Consider the following 18,584-nt stretch of genomic DNA (forward strand, 5'->3'; position numbering starts at 1 on the left):
ACTAATTATAATTTTCGAAAAAACACAAAGAAAATTAAACAAATAAAATTTAACAAAAATTAACCCCTAAATTGTGATTTGTGAGAATGCGTCTGCACTCAATTTTTTCTTTTGACTCCTTCCAATAACTGATTAAATATATCTCCCAACTATGCACTAGAAAGGTAAAGATAAAACGGAAATATGTGTAAGAATCAAAGAGTGCCATTAATTAAAATGGAAAGGAAACGGAGAGTTGTATTAAACAGACAAGCATGCATCCTTTGTATTAAAATAACAAAGATAAAATAGAAGGAGAATTGATTGGGGTTGTACCATGGAGATCTAATGTGAAAAATTAATTTGGCAGAGTAGCTAACATGAGCCTCCTTGCAAAACTTTTTGTAGGACAACATCAAGCACTTGGAAAAACCAACCTAGCACAAAATGAACTTTCTGTTTGGTTTTCAATTCCATTGATCAAATGATCATTTCTAAGTTTCTAAGTTCTAACAACAAACCAATTAACTTAAACTCATATGATATTACTATTGGAAACAAGGATACATGCTTAGAAGTGATCGTCTCTAAGAACTCATAAAAATGACACACAAAACCCAAAAGAGAAAAACAAAAAGTGGTCAAACAGCAAGAAAAACAAACATGTAAAATCATCTGGTTAATTATCAATTGTCTGGTTAACCAAACACCCCCCTTCGTCGTTATAAAAAAAACTCCTATAATCCAAATAAATAAGAAAAAACTGTCCAAAACCCAACACAAAACAAATTCAATTCCATAAATGTAATCAAATTAAAAAGAACTCACAATGAAAATACGAATAGAGGAAAATACCTTTTTTTTCATAGCAAAAAGTTTCTTTGATTCTTATCTCATCTCATTGCCTCTGTCATTTGCTCTATCCTACTGCTATATGTTGGCAGCTATTGACCCAAAACGAGAACACCATGATTCAATCCTTGAATTTACTAAATTGAAAAAGATATATATTAACTCATTTCATCAAATTATCATGTAAACAAATTTTGAACATGTTCCAAGTTTTAAACATTATATATTGCATCACACATAAAATAGATTATAAGAACATCTTCAGCATAGCATGAATACTCTACATTTCAGAGGGAATGACAAATGATAGTAACAATAACAGAATCTTATAATAGGAGGATATGTGCACCAAATTGCATTCTTCTCCTCCCGATCAGCTAAAGTAAAATGTTGACGATTACATACTTTCCAGTCAACAATCAAGGAACACATTAGACAACCAAATATTAACAGAGTTCAAATGCCACAACGTGTTCCCACCTTAAAGATTCGATAGATCAACGCGCCTAAGCAACTTCATTTTAAGTTTATCTTGAAAAATTCACCTCAAAAAAGCTAAAACAAGACCTAATTTTCAAGATAAAAGACATAAGATAAACCAATTCTTCAACTTATTCTTGTCTTTTAAGTAACTCCCTACCCAAATAGTTTCATTAACCTATGCATCAGATAAGTATCTAGAAGAGTTTGTAAAATCTAAGACAAGAGGCAAGAAACATGGATCACAGATCATCAATTTCTAAAGTCAAATATAGTAAATTCAAATAATTGTCCTAGAGAATTAGTCACATTTTATAGAAATTGCCACACACTACAAATACGGTATACATACTAGTAGCAAGTTCAACATCCTATATAGCTTAAAATTCAACTCATTTAGCTTAGTTGTAAAAATTAAATTATAGTACAAAAATATTGAACAAAAAAAAAATCTAACTTCTCAACCGATTAATAAGAAAAAGAATTTCAGCGCATAATTGCTCTAAAGCCTCAACTCAAACAACGAAATGAATTTGGTTTAGAATAAAAAATAGTTTTAATCGAGTAGCTAGTGATATTTCAATATAGACCTTTACAATAAAGCTTGAAGAAAACGATAAAAAGAAAGTACCTAATTAATGTGATATCAGATGAGTCTAATAGATTGAACTAGAGAAGTGGAGAAGGTATGACAAGAGAAAACAAAGCTTGAAAAAAATGATAAAGAAACCAAATGAGTGAAAATCTCGGAATATCTACCACGTGGAGTGATCTTCGTAGCAAATGGAACCTAATATGATTGAGATTTGATCAGCTCCCTTCCTGCATTTAGCCAATACAATCGGTTCAAATATGATCCGTTTTTTGCATTCATAACAAATTACCTCATCATTTTTGCTCTTTTCACCTTTTGACTCTTTTTGGTTGGAGAAATGCTTCTTGAATTGTTTCTTCCTCTTAATGAAATTTTTATACTTACGTGAGAGATAGGCCACATCATCTTCATCAAGGGCATTCTCACCTTCGAAGTCAACTTCCAAGTTGATGGCCTTTAATGCTATGCTCTTCTCTTTCTTTTTCTTCTCATCCTCCATGTTTTTCTTGTTCTTTATCTCATGCGTCATCAACGAACCAATAAGTTCGTCCATGGAGAGAGTATTGAGATCCTTTGCCTTTTGAATGACGGTGACTTTAAGATCCCATTGTTTAGGCAAAGACCATAAGAGCTTCTTTACCTTCTCAAGATTTGAATATTCTTTTCCAAGTCCTTCTAAAGCATTGACAATGTTAGTAAATCTAATAAACATATCGGAAATAGCTTCATTTTCATCCATTTTAAACATTTCATATTGATGAATTAACATGTCAACCTTTGTTTCTTTTACTTGACTAGTTCCTTCATGAGTAATTTCTAATTTATCTCATATATCCTTAGCGGTTTTACAAATCGACACCCTATTATACTCAACTTCATTCAAAGCACAAAACAAGCAATTAATAGCTTTAGCATTTAAAGAACATGCTTTCTTTTCAATTATAGACCATTCTTCTTTAGGCTTTACAACTCTAACACCATCAACATCTTTTGTTGGAATTTTAAATCCTTCTTCAACAACATCCCACAAATCATAGTCAATAGAAAGCAAGAAAAATTTCATTCTATTTTTCCAATAACTATAATTATTACCATTAAAGAAAGGAGGCTTAGTAATAGATTGACTATCGGTAAAAGGGATGAAACCTAAAGTTGTCATAGCTCAAAAACAATATTGTTTGCTCTGATACCAATTGTTGGATCGGTATGGCAACTCTAGAGGGGGTGAATATGGTTTAATTAACAAAATATAAACTTTTTAATAAATGAGTCCAATTTAAACAAAAATAATACACTTTTTGAGATATGCAATTTTAACAAAGTAAGATAAAATAAATTCTAAGGCAAACAAGAAAAATTTAGAGCAAACAATAAAATTCTAAGATTAATTGCAAAAATAAATAAGAGAGAGGGTTAGAGAAATTTGACATCGGGAATTTTTATAGTGGTTCGGCACAACTATCTTACTCCACTTCCCAAGCACCTTTTGGGTTGTAAATTGAAATTCTGACTCTTTCCACGGTAGGAGTCGAACTGGTACACTGCTCTTTACAAGAGCAAAGACGATCCTCTCCACGGTGAGGATCACACCGTTATAATGAGTTGAAGATTTTAAAACACACATTTACAAACTCTCAAATAGAGTAAATATACAAATTTGAGCTCACAAAAAATTTCAATCCTCACAACAATAAATTTCTCTCACAAATAAGATGAAAAGAAAAATTGAGAACTTGGAGAGATTAGCAAATGAGAATTTTGAAGTTATGGAGGATTGAGAATAAGAGAATTGTTGTATAATTTTGAATGAGAAGTTTAGTTTAAATAGAGGGAAGAAAATGGTTAAAAAAAATCAAGTTTAATTTTGAACCATTAGATCTTAATTATTAAAAATTAAGGGTTGAGATAATTTTGAAAAAAAATAAATTAAGAATAATATATATATATATATGATATTTTGTTTATTTGTGAAATATTTGAAATCATGTTTTAGAGGATTGATAAAGTTTGTTTTAAATTAGTTCAATGTTTTGAATTAATTTAATATTGAAATTAAGTATTTGTTTTGCATTTTATTTGAAAGATATGTTGATTGATTTGATAGGACTATATGAATATGCCATGATTTTGTTTTGATGAACGTTTTGCTTATTTGGGGTAGTAGCCTAATTTGGAATTGATGGATTTCTGTTCTGGCTTATTTGTAGGAAGACACTTTTGTGATTTGACATTCCTTGGGAATGAAGATTCATGTTTGTGTTATTCACTCATATGGCCTCACACTTAAGTAACCGCTCGGTTTGTTCTGGTTGATATATTTCGACAACTCTGTTTTGGTCGATATTATTTCGACAACTCTGTTCTGGTCGATATTAATTCGACAATTCTGATAAAAGCTTCTGATTGATTGGTGTTGCCGATGGGTAACCACATATGTTCTGTAGGCTACCCAAATAATGCAACCTTCCACTCTGATTTTGAAAGTATGAATGAATGTTAGATTGTTTTGAATGTTTGAATGATTTAGTTATTTGAAAGTTTGAAAGTTGTACCAAATGTTTTAGACGGAATTTTGAATGTTTTAATTGAAAAAAAAAGTTTGTTTTGAAGGATTTGAAGTTTGATCGAATGAAATTTTGTTTCGAATAAACGAAAGTTTGTTTTGAAAGAATGAAAATTTGTTTTGATTGACTGGAAATTTTATCTTATTTGAAGACTTTTGTTTCTGAAAATCTAATTTGTTTTGAAAGTTTTGAAAATTTTATTAAATATCTTAAAGGACTTTAAAAGTTTTGATCTGTTCGTATTTTTGTTTACGAATGTTTTGAAAGGAAAATGAATTTGAAAATTCGATATGGAAATTGCTTATTGAGTATTTTTGTACTCATCTTTGTTTTCCTAAACGTTTTTCAGATGAAGGATTGAGTAATCGTTTTGGTAGAATGTGAAGTTTAGCGTACATGCATTGAGTTTGAAAGTCATCTTCCTATTTAGTTAAGTTAGTTTAGAAAAGTTCTGTAAAGAAATTGCTTCCGCTGAATAATTTTAGTTCTTAAGGTTTCTTGAAAGTTATGTTTTCGCATTTTGTCAGAATGACCGTATTAGAAAATACGGGTTGTTACTGCACATGTGAGATTGTATTGAAAAAAATTGAATGTCCTGTTTAATACATGGATTCCAAATATAGAAAATTTTGAATTCATAAGTCTAATTATTAAAATACAACATAAATCTCATTCAATCAAAGAGCATTAATTGAGGGCAATTTGAAAATAAACAAAAAAAAAATTCAAAACTAAAAATATTGAAAAGAAAGACCATTTATGAAATACTAGTAAGAAACACGTGCGGTGCACGTGAAATTTCATAGTTTTATTTCAATGTTTAAAAATATAAAATTTAATTAAATAGATAAAATTTATAATCTAATTTGGTTTTTTTTATCTCTAAATGTTTACCTCACCAAGTTTTTTTGTATTCTCAATGTTTATCTCAAAAACACCGTATCAATAATTCTCATCACCCACTGATGCGGTTAGTGTGACTAAAAAGTATTATTTTTCAATTACTTAAAAAAAAATTCTAAAAAAAAACACATATTCATGGATTTTTTCATCTTTTTTTTCCTAAACATTACAATACATAAAAGTAAATAAAACTTTGTTTCAATTTCTTATTTGAGTCATTGAAAAATAAAATGACAAAAAAAAAAAATAGTGAGAGATAGAGATGCGTTCAGGACAGCCGTTCTTTGCCATGTTCGAGTTCCGATCCAATTCCTTGCCCTAGCTCGCCAGGAATGCCAACCGCAGCCATGTTCTGATGGATTGCTCCGGCTATTTTCATCACACGATGATCACCTTATGAAGGAGGAGGTCATTGAGAAAGTCCTCGCGGTTATCAAGTGTCATTCCAAAGTGGATCCGTCCAAGGTGATTCGATCTTATCACTCATTTTCCCTTTATTTTTTCCAGTTGATTGAGTCGTTTGGAAAAAAATAACTAAAAAAGTTGAATATTCGATCAAAAAATCTAACTAAGTATAAGAAAAACATAAGACATTGACTAAAGGAGAAAATTAACATAGCGAAAGAGAAAAAAACTCAAGTTTTGATGAAGAAAAAGTTGGGAGGAAGAGTAAGAAAAAACTCTTTATATAGTTGTAGAAAATAAAAAGTTACGGAACTTTTGAAATTCCTTATTAATTATAATCCAAAATAAGTTACAACTTTTTAACATAGAAATAAAGAGACAAAATCCTCTATATTTTAACTCTTTACGTTCTAACCTTTAAGGAAGAGTTTATTAGAAAAAGAAATGAAAAAAAAAAGAGAAAGTAACATGGGAGGGAGAGGAAGAGGGAGTGAGAGAGAAAAATTTATATTTGAATGACAAAATTACCTTCAAAATATCTATGAGAATGTTGAAATTAAAAGGGCAAAATAAGGAGGAAAAATTTCTCCCTATAACCCCTTTTATATATACTATAGATAATGTATAAAATTTGACCACCAAACCCATTTCATGTAAAATTAAGACAATTATTGTAGGTGTCTCTATTTATCATCCAATTTTGAAAAAATGACCAAATGATATTTGATAATGAAAAATGTTCATTTGTATTCCTCTGACCGTTTTGCATATTTGATTTTGACATTTCTACCATTTCTATTTGGTTATTGTTTTTAAAATCAAATATCCTAACTTCCATTATCTAGTAACTAAAAAGTTACAAGAGATTTTCTTATTTTTACGTTGGCCATTATTGAAAATTTAAGTGATTTGACCATTTTTGAAATGACCTATTTTAAATGAGGCTATATTTATTATCCTAAAATTTAACCCTATCGCTCCAATATAGCCCACCGGGCATCGACCCTTCAGATTAGCAGCGGCCCAACAATTTCACGAACTGATTCAGCCGAGCCCAATCTTTATAAAATAATAATAATAATAATAAAAAAAAAGTAGAGCCCTAATTCTTAGATAACCCTAACTCTCACTCAATCCCACGTTTTCTCCTCACGATCACCCATCCGGCAGCTGCATCCTAGCGGGCGGCTCCAGTTTCTTCTCTCACGGGCCTCCCCCCGAAACGGCGGCGGCGGTGACTATTTCCAAGCTTGCAGAACCTCCTTCGAGATTTTCAATTGATATCTTTCTCTTGAAACGCTGACAGTGGGCATCATGGCTAGAGTTCTTGTTCAATCGACAAATTTTCCTGGTTTGGTCGGTGGAAGAGAGAATCCTCCATCAAGGGGATCAAGGAACACGAAACGGGCTGTTAAAATGATGGCTAGTGTACATGCTCCTGGTTTGAGAATAAGAGGTTTCTCTGGGCTTAGAGGATTTAATTCTTTGGATAGCATGTTGAGAACTGGACAAGATTTTCATTCAAAGATGGCCATTACAATTTCTTCTAGGCGAGGAAGGGCTAGCAGATGTGTTCCAAGAGCTATGTTTGAGCGATTCACGGAGAAGGCAATTAAAGTTATTATGCTCGCCCAGGAGGAAGCAAGACGTCTTGGTCACAATTTCGTTGGCACAGAGCAGATCCTTTTGGGCCTGATTGGCGAAGGCACTGGTATTGCTGCGAAGGTTCTTAAATCTATGGGAATTAATCTTAAAGATGCACGTGTGGAGGTGGAGAAGATAATTGGTCGGGGCAGTGGTTTTGTTGCCGTTGAAATTCCATTCACTCCTCGTGCAAAGCGCGTTTTGGAACTTTCTCTTGAGGAAGCTCGCCAACTTGGTAACATCTCTTTCCCATCTCCTCCCGGAAAAGAAATGGAAATGAAACGGAACTTAACGAAATGGAAAACGATTTGATTTCTCGCTAATATTTATCAATAGCAATAGCAATAGCAATTTGTTTAGTATTTAATTCATATTTGTGTTTTGTTTCTTCATTTAACACGAGCTTCACCTCCAAGGGCAGCCTTTTGGGAGTTTAAATTGAATGCTTAAGAAGATAAAACTCTTGTTGCCTTCGAGAACTGGTGTTGGAACCATGCATATTGTAAAATAAACTCTCCATGAAGTAGTAGTCTGTGGCTTGAATACCATGCATTTTGTTCAACAAATGTATCACCCAAAAAACTCTTCCTGGAAAACTCATCCTTAAGTCAGACTTTGCAGCACTGCTCCTCCTGTCTTAGACTCTTGGTACACTAACTTAGCTTATCTGCTGTCACTCTATGAATTGTAGACCTGTGTCTTCAAGCTCCAAAAGAAAGCAAGTCTTTCTTATATCAACCATATATGCTTCAGTTTCTTTCATTTTTTTCTTCATTAGGTTTTGGTTCCTGTATGAAATTCTTGCATTACCTTGAGATATCCAACAAGTTCTCTCATTTTGCCTTGTGTATTCACTCCACCATTGTAGATGGTTTAGCCACACTCGGTGCCACGATATGATTGAGAACCACGAGGGGATGAAATGCCTTCTGGTTTTTGTATTCGATAAGTATTGCATGACCGCTTAATTCAAGGAGGGCATAGGAGGGTTCTTATATAAATATCCAATGGCCCTTCTTTTATATTCATAGGTATTCGAAGCATGATATTGATATTGTAATTGGTTGCCATTTTCATAGAAGTATTTAGTTTTTACTTCAACTTGAAAAATCTACATATTTCAATATCTTTTATTTTTATTTTTTGGTTTTGAACTAAAAGCATTTTCATAACGAATAGCTTGAAAGGGATGTATAGTGTATCCGTGTGTGTATTTTGTGTCTATAGATTCTCTTATGTATGATGTGTGCTGATGGACTTCATAACATTGTACTGACGACTAAACGTGTATGAACCCTATTTTGCTGCATTAGGCCACAATTATATTGGGTCAGAGCACTTGCTTCTTGGACTACTTCGTGAAGGTGAGGGTGTTGCAGCTCGTGTTCTTGAAAATTTAGGTGCTGATCCGGGTAACATCCGCACTCAGGCAAGAATTTCATCCTGATACTATCTATTCAGTTTATTTGATGTGGACGTTTTGTTTTTAACTAAATAATTTTTGAACAGGTTATTCGAATGGTGGGTGAGAGCACAGAGGCTGTTGGTGCTGGTGTTGGAGGAGGGACCAGTGGGAACAAGATGCCAACTCTGGAAGAGTATGGCACAAACTTAACTAAGCTTGCAGAAGAGGTGCATTGTAAATACATTTTATATGGTGCACGTGCATGATAAAGGAGTTTCTCGTTGTGTGGAATCACGAGTTCTAAAATCAGTTTCTTGCCTCTCCAGGGTAAACTAGATCCTGTTGTTGGAAGACAGCAGCAAATAGAACGTGTAACCCAAATTTTGGGTCGACGGACAAAAAATAATCCTTGCCTCATTGGTGAGCCTGGTGTTGGGAAGACTGCTATTGCAGAAGGTCTGGCTCAAAGGATTGCTAATGGGGATGTTCCTGAAACAATAGAAGGAAAGAAGGTTAGAATATGTTTTTACAGTGACTGTTCCCTTTCTTAGAGTTCAAGAAAATACCTCCTTGTGTATTGAACAATTGGTGTCCTTCTCAATACTAAAGCAATAATTTTTGTGGTTTCCAGATGTGTATGCTTCTCTTGAAATTTGGTAAGAAAGGAACTTTAGAAGAATGTTAGATCTCATAATAAATAAACTCTAGAATGTTAGATAATAACAAGGCTAGTGGATTGTTGTGGTGTGGGATTTTATGCATTCTGTGAGCTCCTATGGTATTCTTGCCTTTTCCCCCAATGTGTATTTTTAGTAGAAACTAACTGTAGAAGGAAAGAAGGTTAGAATATGTTTTTACAGTGACTGTTCCCTTTCTTAGAGTTCAAGAAAATACCTCCTTGTGTATTGAACAATTGGTGTCCTTCTCAATACTAAAGCAATAATTTTTGTGGTTTCCAGCTGTGTATGCTTCTCTTGAAATTTGGTAAGAAAGGAACTTTAGAAGAATGTTAGATCTCATAATAAATAAACTCTAGAATGTTAGATAATAACAAGGCTAGAGGATTGTTGTGGTGTGGGATTTTATGCATTCTGTGAGCTCCTATGGTATTCTTGCCTTTTCCCCCAATGTGTATTTTTAGTAGAAACTAACTGTAGCACCTTTTACTGAGCTCCTTCACTTTCCTTCCATTTGCAGTTTTTACTGCAAGTATTTATTCATTTATAAATTAAAGAAAAGGTTGTGCATTAAGTTTAACAGGGAAAGATGCAAGTCTTGCCTAAGTTTCTATAACTTTCCTCCCTTGTACGATTCTTAAGGGATGGTATAATGTTATAATTACCTAGTTCAAGGGTTAGCAATAATCTTCTTTTATGAAACCAAACTGTAGAGATTCTTTTTGCTGGTCCTTAAACACTAAAAGTTTCTTATTTTAGATTTTGATAAACTGTTGAACTTTTTCATGATCTCTGCTCTCCTTTTGTAAGGTTGGAACATCTAGGTCCACTTTTTGAAGCTTTAATTTTGCCCATTTATTTATTTTGAAGCTTCTGTTAGAAGTCCTAGTGATATTGTTAGAAAATGTTTTATTTACTATATTGTTTCAGCCTTTTCAGCCAAGATATAAGATTTTGTTTTTCTTAATGTTATTTTTTGACAAGTTATCTGAACCTGTGATTGTAATATTTTTAGAATCATATTTTTCACTATAATATATTTTTTGATGTGTCAAGTGTTTGTCAATTCTTTATTGGGTCACGCACTTTCAGCATGTGGTTTCTTGCTTCCCTCATAGAAATGATGCCAAGTTTATGCAAGAGGTGTGCAATCATATGCATCCAAAACATAATTATAGTTAAGCAGTACGTGCTCTTTGTTACGTATGCAAGTAGCTCTGTAGGCCATTTTTATGGCATAAATTAAATGAAAAGTCTTAGTTCTGCAAGTCAGCAAAGCTCTGGCAAATTTTCTCTCAAGTTAAATCAAGCAATCTTTGGATGGATTTAATTGTGTTTGATCCCGGTTTGAAAAATTGTTTAAACTATTAAGATAGTAAGTTATTTTTCTCCATTATGTCTGATAACAACTTGTTATTGAAGTATTTATTTAAAATTTTTTGTTCTGTAGGTTATAACCCTGGATATGGGTCTTCTTGTAGCTGGCACAAAATATCGTGGAGAGTTTGAGGAAAGATTGAAGAAACTGATGGAAGAAATAAAACAAAGTGATGAGATTATCCTTTTTATTGATGAGGTGCACACATTAATTGGAGCAGGGGCTGCAGAAGGAGCTATTGATGCGGCAAACATATTAAAACCTGCCCTTGCAAGAGGTGAACTGCAGGTAATGTTGAGCATCTCATTAAAGTGGTATTAATTTTATCCTTGTATTATCTGTGATAAGAGACCATATATTCACCAAATTAAAAAAGGCCACAACAACTTTAAGGCCACAGTAGAGGAAACCACCATATCTATTGCATGAGGACCTCCCACTCTGGGTTAATAAGAAAACTTTTAGTTACCTGTTAGCTACCCGAATACAAGAACCTAACAAGAACACTATATTGCAATACGAAAGAGTAATTACAATACCGATAGCCTTTCGAGAGGGCTATCTCTCTCCCAAAGAACTCTCCCAAGTTCCTTACCGAATTACAATTCTCCAAGATATCCTTCTCCTCTCCCTCCTACTCCTATTTATAACAAACTCACCCTAATCTAATTACCATAATACCCATTCACTAATAACTAATTATATTCCCCTGTACCCATAATAGGACTCTCACATTACCCTGCCCTTCAAAGACACCTTGTCCTCAAGGTGTGCATACACAAAAACAAATTTACTATCTCAAACCTTAGATGAACGGCTTATTCTAACGGACGAGCGACCAACGGTGTGCGATAGATAGCGGCAGTGGTGTGTGACAAACAACTGCAGACGATGGTGTACCACGGCGACGGCGTACGGTGGATGGTGGCGGCAGCAGACGATGGCGCGCCGTGGTGTGCGACGAACGATGGCGGTTTTGGTGTGACGAACTTTGGTGGGTGATGGTTTTCACCGGCGGCATACGGCGGATGACGGCAGCGGCAGGCGGTGATGGCGTACGATTGATGACAACTGCGGATGCCTAGGTGGACGGCGGCGGACATTGAGAAGGTGGACGGCGGCGGCAGGTTGTCGTTAAGATGGAGCCTCCCAATGACGGCTACTAGGGTTTCTCCCATCTCATGGGTAGGGTTATGCCACTTTTTTACCCGTTCTGAAACCCAAATCTATCTTGCCCAACCTCCTTTTCTGAATTAAAATGGGCCTCACCACAATCATTTAATTTCAGCCCTCTCAGCCTAGTTCTCTCTTCCAGCCCAGGGTCCAGCTTTTCCACCGAACCTTCTTCTTCCTTGCCCTTCACGTGACTCACGTGGTTAGGGTTCCTTCTTCCCTCTTTCTCTTGCGACCCTTCTTCTCCCCGAACCTCCATGGTTGCCTCTTCACAGAACTTCCATCGGTGCCTCCTCCTGAGCTTCTTCTCCGACCATCTGAAACGCAGACGGCGGCGCCACCACTCTTGCAACTTCGACCATTCCCTCCGACCACTCCTAATTTCGCCTGCGAAGTCTTCCATCCATCCTCTTTTTCTTTTCTTTTTCATTTTCGTCGTGACTTTCCCTTTTACCTGATCTTCGCAGGTACTAAAATCCCTCCCCCTTCGATTTTTCATTTCTTGCTGCAGAACCAGCAATGGTCCACTCCCCTTCGGGCACCCAACCTCCGTCCCCATTCTCTCATGACCAATCTTTGAGTTTCGTTGTAATCGTATCCGTGCCTTCCTTCTTGGTTCTCTCTTCTTTTTCCGACTCTTCTTCATTGGAAAACTCCCGTCCAAATCCAATTCAGCCATCTTCGAACTTGGGCTTTTCCTTCTTGCATATTCGATTTCTTCATCGTCCTTGCTTCTACAGTTTTGTTGTCGTTGCATCCTTTCGATCTTCCTTGGTTTCTTCATACTCGGTTGAGGGAGGTTTTTCTTCTCTCTTCTCGATGAACCGCCGCACGACAACATTTTCCCTCCGTGGTTGAATTTCCATCGAACTCCAGTCCACGTTCTTGGGTATGAGCATCGCCTCCCAGCAACTCTTCGCCCCTGCTTCAGAATGCTATTCGCTCCTGCTCCTGCTCCTTCCCTCCTTGATATCTCTTTTTCCTCTATAACAGACCTTGCTCTGCATTCTGCCGATTCCTTTTGCATTTTTTTGTTCATCCGATCGATGTCCTCTTCGTGTTCCCTCATTTCTCTCAACACTCTTTGGAACCTCAATTCTATCAACATCCTCCGTAACCTCGTTATGTCTCAAATGAAAGATTCATGGCCAGGACGAACTTGCTCTGATACCAATTTGTTAGGTACCCGAATACAAGAACCTAACAAGAACACTATATTGCAATACGAAAGAGTAATTACAATACCGATAGCCTTTCGAGAGGACTATCTCTCTCCCAAAGAACTCTCCCAAGTTCCTTACCGAAATACAATTCTACAAGATATCCTTCTCCTCTCCCTCCTACTCCTATTTATAACAAACTCACCCTAATCTAATTACCATAATACCCATTCACTAATAACTAATTATATTCCCCTATACCCATAATAGGACTCTCACATTACCAAACAACTTTTTGTGAAGGATGGTACGACATACATGAGGTTGTATAACGACTAAGATCACAAAAACTATACAGTTTTCTTATTAACCTGGAGTGAAAGGTCACAAAAACTATCTATGGGATTTCTCTTTGTCGTTACAAATTTTCTGGTTTCTTTACAACCAGCCATGGAATAGCTCTAATGACACACTTCTTTTTTTTGAGTGAAACAAATTGGGGGTTTGAACCTCCGACTCGAGGGAAGGAGTAGATGTCAATTGCCGCTCTGCTAGGCTCATGTTGGCCTAATGGCACTTCTAAAGATCTATGGCTTTTCTTTTCAACCAAAAAGTTCCAAATGACCAATCTTCAATGTGATTGGGGAAGAAAAAGTAGACATTAAATAGACTCAAGAATTAAAGACCGGCTGGTAAATGTAAATAGATATAGTCTAGGAAAAGATGATCATGGCTTTCCCAACAGGAAAGCCAAGACAGCAACTCGAGGGTAGAAGAGCCCAACTTTTATTTTTTTTTTTGGAGTCTAACTATAGTATTTATGGTTCTGTAAGAAAGGGACCCCACTGAAAAAACTTGACTTCCCTTGGCACTTAACTGTTGCGAACTATATATATGTACAAGAAGGTAACTTCAGTTTCTGAGGGAGTAATTGGGAGCTTCAAAAGTGCTGATTTACAATTCTAAGAAATGGATCTATTAAGGGTTCATATCACTTTAAACTAACCACCTGGATCTTGTCCCTATCTTTGTCAACCACGTTGTCTTTTGGGAAGATTCTAGGTTTTTGTTTAATGAAGGGATATCTGGCATGACGAGATTACAATAGTTGCAAAATATAGGATAACAAAATTCTTATATATTTGAGTTTTAATACAAGCTGGTCGATTTCAATCATTGTAAGTCTTAAAATGTTTCGTTTGAGCTTAGAACTTTTAATTCTGTACTTCCAGTGTTATCCAGCTTTCTATTTTTACAGTGCATTGGAGCCACAACACTGGATGAGTACAGAAAGCACATTGAGAAAGACCCAGCCTTAGAAAGGCGATTCCAGCCTGTCAAAGTGCCAGAACCATCTGTGGATGAAACCATACAAATTTTGAAAGGCCTCAGAGAGCGGTATGAAATCCACCACAAACTTCGTTACACAGATGAAGCATTAGAGGCTGCTGCCCAGCTGTCATACCAGTACATCAGGTATGTTATTATCTGAGTGGTGCATCTGGGACTTGGGAGTATATCTGTTTGCAAAAAGCTGACAGTGTCGATGAAGTATCAAGATGAAAGTGTACTTGATTGCATCTGCCATATCTTTTTCTTTATCAACAAGTTCACTAATGGGTTTTATAATTTTTATGCATGTTAAGAAGAGCACCCCCACATTCTTCTTGAATTTCTATTCTAGAATCATGGATTAATTTTTTGCAATTTTTTTCATCCTCCCCGTGCAATATTTGAGACTTTTAGATATAGGGTGCTTATTCTGATAAAAAAGATATAGGGTGCTTATGGAACTATGCCTCCCATATATATTGTTAATACTTTGTTGTTTTGGGGGGTTTATGGAAACATCTTATGACCTTGAAATATTGTTTCCGAAGCAAGGTTAATTGCATCATGCACCTCACCTTGTTAAGGCTCGATATTGTCACCCTGTGGCCTGTGCCTCAACTACAGAGAACTATTCTACCCCAGCACTTCTCGCCCTTTAAAAATTAATACCTTGAAAAAAATATTTAGCTATTTGGAAATAAAAGCTGTGAGATGTTTAACACCCACATGTTTTACCTCCTAATAACTGACTTGTACTTTGGTTGGATAAAAATTTGATACCATTGAAGTCCACGTATTACAGTTGATTAGGTTGGCATGATGAATGTGTTGAAATTATTGCTTTGACATGTCTATACATTATAATAATATTGACCTGTGTAGTTGATGTATTGCCTTGTTTTGACTATTCTCTGATATAATTAGTTAAGATTATAGTTGCTTTTCCTAATCAGTTTGTGGAAGGTATGTTTTAAAAGAGATCTTTAAATTTCAGTGATCGATTCTTGCCTGACAAGGCAATCGACTTGATTGATGAAGCAGGTTCTCGGGTTTGCCTTCGTCATGCTCAGGTATATTATCGTTTTCTTTCCATTTCTCCAATCCTCTGGTTTCCTTTATGATTGTACTACATTTTTTCATGTTATTTGCAGCTACCTGAGGAAGCTAGGGAACTTGAGAAAGAGCTCAGGCAGATCACAAAGGAAAAGAATGAGGCTGTTCGAAGTCAAGACTTTGAGAAGGTAAATTTTTTCTTTAGGTTTGCGGAGGATGATCAAAGTGGGAGAAATATGTAAATTGGAATGAAACTTAAGTGAACTTTGCTTTAAACAGGCTGGAGAATTTCGTGATAGAGAAATGGAACTTAAGACTAAGATTTCTGCTCTAATAGATAAGGGCAAGGAGATGAGCAAGGCAGAAAGTGAAGCAGGAGACATAGGCCCTGTTGTTACTGAAGTTGATATTCAGCATATTGTTTCCTCCTGGACTGGCATTCCTGTCGAGAAAGTATCTACCGATGAATCAGACCGCCTCCTCAAAATGGAAGAGACACTCCATACAAGGGTCATTGGTCAAGACGAAGCAGTCAAAGCCATCAGTCGTGCCATACGCCGAGCTCGTGTGGGACTCAAGAACCCCAATCGTCCGATTGCAAGCTTTATATTTTCTGGTCCAACTGGTGTTGGTAAATCAGAGTTGGCAAAAGCATTGGCTGCTTACTATTTTGGATCTGAAGAAGCAATGATTCGTCTTGACATGAGTGAATTTATGGAAAGACATACTGTCTCCAAGCTCATTGGTTCACCCCCTGGTTATGTTGGTTACACAGAGGGTGGTCAATTGACGGAGGCTGTTCGTCGTCGACCGTACACAGTGGTACTCTTTGATGAGATCGAAAAGGCTCATCCCGATGTGTTCAACATGATGCTTCAAATCTTAGAGGATGGAAGGTTAACAGATAGCAAGGGAAGAACTGTAGACTTCAAGAACACACTTCTGATAATGACATCAAACGTGGGAAGCAGTGTGATAGAGAAGGGAGGTCGCAGAATAGGGTTCGACCTTGATTACGACGAGAAGGACAGTAGTTATAACCGTATCAAGAGCTTGGTGACGGAGGAACTGAAACAGTACTTCAGGCCGGAGTTTTTGAACAGGTTGGACGAGATGATCGTGTTCCGTCAGCTCACAAAACTGGAGGTGAAGGAGATTGCAGATATAATGCTGAAGGAGGTATTCGATAGACTGAAAGCAAAAGAAATCGAACTTCAAGTGACAGAGAGATTTAGAGATAGGGTGGTGGAGGAAGGATATAACCCGAGCTATGGGGCGAGGCCATTGCGAAGGGCAATCATGAGACTTCTGGAGGACAGCATGGCTGAGAAGATGCTGGCAAGAGAGATCAAGGAGGGTGATTCGGTAATTGTGGATGTCGATTCAGATGGAAACGTGACAGTGCTCAACGGCAGCAGTGGAGGTGCTCCCGAGTCTTTGGCGGATGCTATCCCTGTGTAAAGGTAACCAACTTACCCTATTTTATTTGATAGAGAGAATAATCACAAGTTAAGTATTATTACCAAAATGTATTTCCATCTTATTTAATGGGTTGTACTTGTATAGTCTGTTTCTACTGGATGGACGGATGCATGTCATTGCCAGCTCGTGTAGGAGTAGTGTAGTTTTTATTTATTACTTCTCTTCTTTCAACTTGTATTTTCTGCTAAATGAATGGTCATTTCCTGTGCGACTTTGTTTGTAACAATAGAATAATAATATGCCTTAAAAAGACTATCCATAGCATTTGGAAAGCTTACTTTCTCAGCGTCGTAGCTCGAGAACCAATGTGGCTGTTCAACTTCTCCCTTTGAAGAATGAAGTATGACATTTTTTCATAATTTTTTTTTACAATGTTATCAATGCTTCTTCCAAGATAACTACCTTTCATTATTTTTTATTTTTTTTATAATCATCCTAAATTGATAGTTCGTTAGCTTTTTAACTCTAGCTAGGAGTATCCACGTCTGTCTCAAGATCCAAATTCAGGAGACATCTTAGTATGCAGCTTACCTACAGGGTTGAACCAAATCTCATGGTAAATGATACTACAAGGTCACATGCTCTTGCCCATTGGACTGCCTTTTGAGAGCTCTTTCATTATTAGTTATTTTGTCTATCATTTTAATAAAATTGACAGTCTCTTTACTTCCAACCTTATATACACACGATCTGTCTATGATGTTAATGAAATTGACAAAGTCTCTTCACTTGAACCTTGTTCACACACACAATGTCAACAAATTCTATTTAGGATGCTATGTTATGTGCATTATATTGAAAAGTACATGTAATATGGAGCAGCATAAGGTTGTAAGGCAAGACTAGTGATTTGAGCATATGAAAGTAGGGACTGCTCATATGTTTCATTTTAACTTAATATTTACATATTCATCTTACATAACATGGTAATACACACATTTTGAATGAGAATCGATTTCATTGATGTATGAAATTAGAGATACAAAAGGGAGAATAAAAGGAAGAAAATCCTATCCAAGGGAGTTACAAAAAACAATTCTATAATTGGAAGTCAAATCAGTAAAAGTATTTAAGGATGGAAAGATTGAGAATATTTACACCATGAAACGACTAAATAAACAATGGATTCAACGACACGATCAAAGGATAGTTCATTTCTTTGGAAAATATGATGATTTCTTTTCATCCATATAGACAAAAGCTTGACAAAGTGCATCCATAGAAGTTTTTTCTCCTTTGTGATTGGGTGGCCCATGAGAAGGAAGGTTATTGCACCGTTTGTTCCATAGGGCATATTTTTTTTGAAACGAAACGATTTCATTGATATAATGTTGTTTCATAGGGCATAGGAGTAATGTACCATCAAAAAGATGAGCGGATCTTTATTTTCTACAGGGAATGCACCAACGAGGGGAGATTTGCAAAGAAAGCACTTTATCTTTTTAGGCCCTGATTACTTGCTAGGAATCAGAATGATGACGTTATTCATTTAATGCTATTTA

At 35.9% G+C, this 18,584-nt stretch overlaps 2 protein-coding genes across 2 annotated transcripts in view; one reads left to right on the forward strand and one right to left on the reverse strand.

The window, feature by feature from the left end:
• Positions 1–13,254, reverse strand: part of LOC111023196 (sequence-specific DNA binding transcription factor ATNDX) — a 92,489-nt gene extending 79,235 nt beyond the window's left edge. The window contains exon 1 of the mRNA XM_088121499.1: positions 13,232–13,254. The gene's annotated coding sequence lies outside the window, so the exon portion shown is untranslated. The remainder of the gene's footprint in view (positions 1–13,231) is intronic.
• LOC111023207 (ATP-dependent Clp protease ATP-binding subunit ClpA homolog CD4B, chloroplastic) lies at positions 6,889–17,359 on the forward strand. Its single transcript, XM_022300582.2, has 9 exons — positions 6,889–7,657; positions 8,736–8,851; positions 8,932–9,054; positions 9,154–9,339; positions 10,955–11,170; positions 14,474–14,691; positions 15,542–15,617; positions 15,699–15,788; positions 15,880–17,359. The coding sequence occupies exons 1-9, from the start codon at positions 7,093–7,095 to the stop codon at positions 17,059–17,061; spliced, it is 2,772 nt and encodes a 923-aa protein (XP_022156274.2). The 5' UTR covers positions 6,889–7,092; the 3' UTR covers positions 17,062–17,359.
• The last annotated feature ends 1,225 nt before the right edge of the window (positions 17,360–18,584 follow it).

The sequence above is a fragment of the Momordica charantia genome, assembly GCF_013281855.1.
Source record: "Momordica charantia cultivar OHB3-1 chromosome 3 unlocalized genomic scaffold, Mcharantia_2.0 BLBB01000003.1, whole genome shotgun sequence".
Taxonomy (NCBI): Eukaryota; Viridiplantae; Streptophyta; class Magnoliopsida; order Cucurbitales; family Cucurbitaceae; genus Momordica; species Momordica charantia.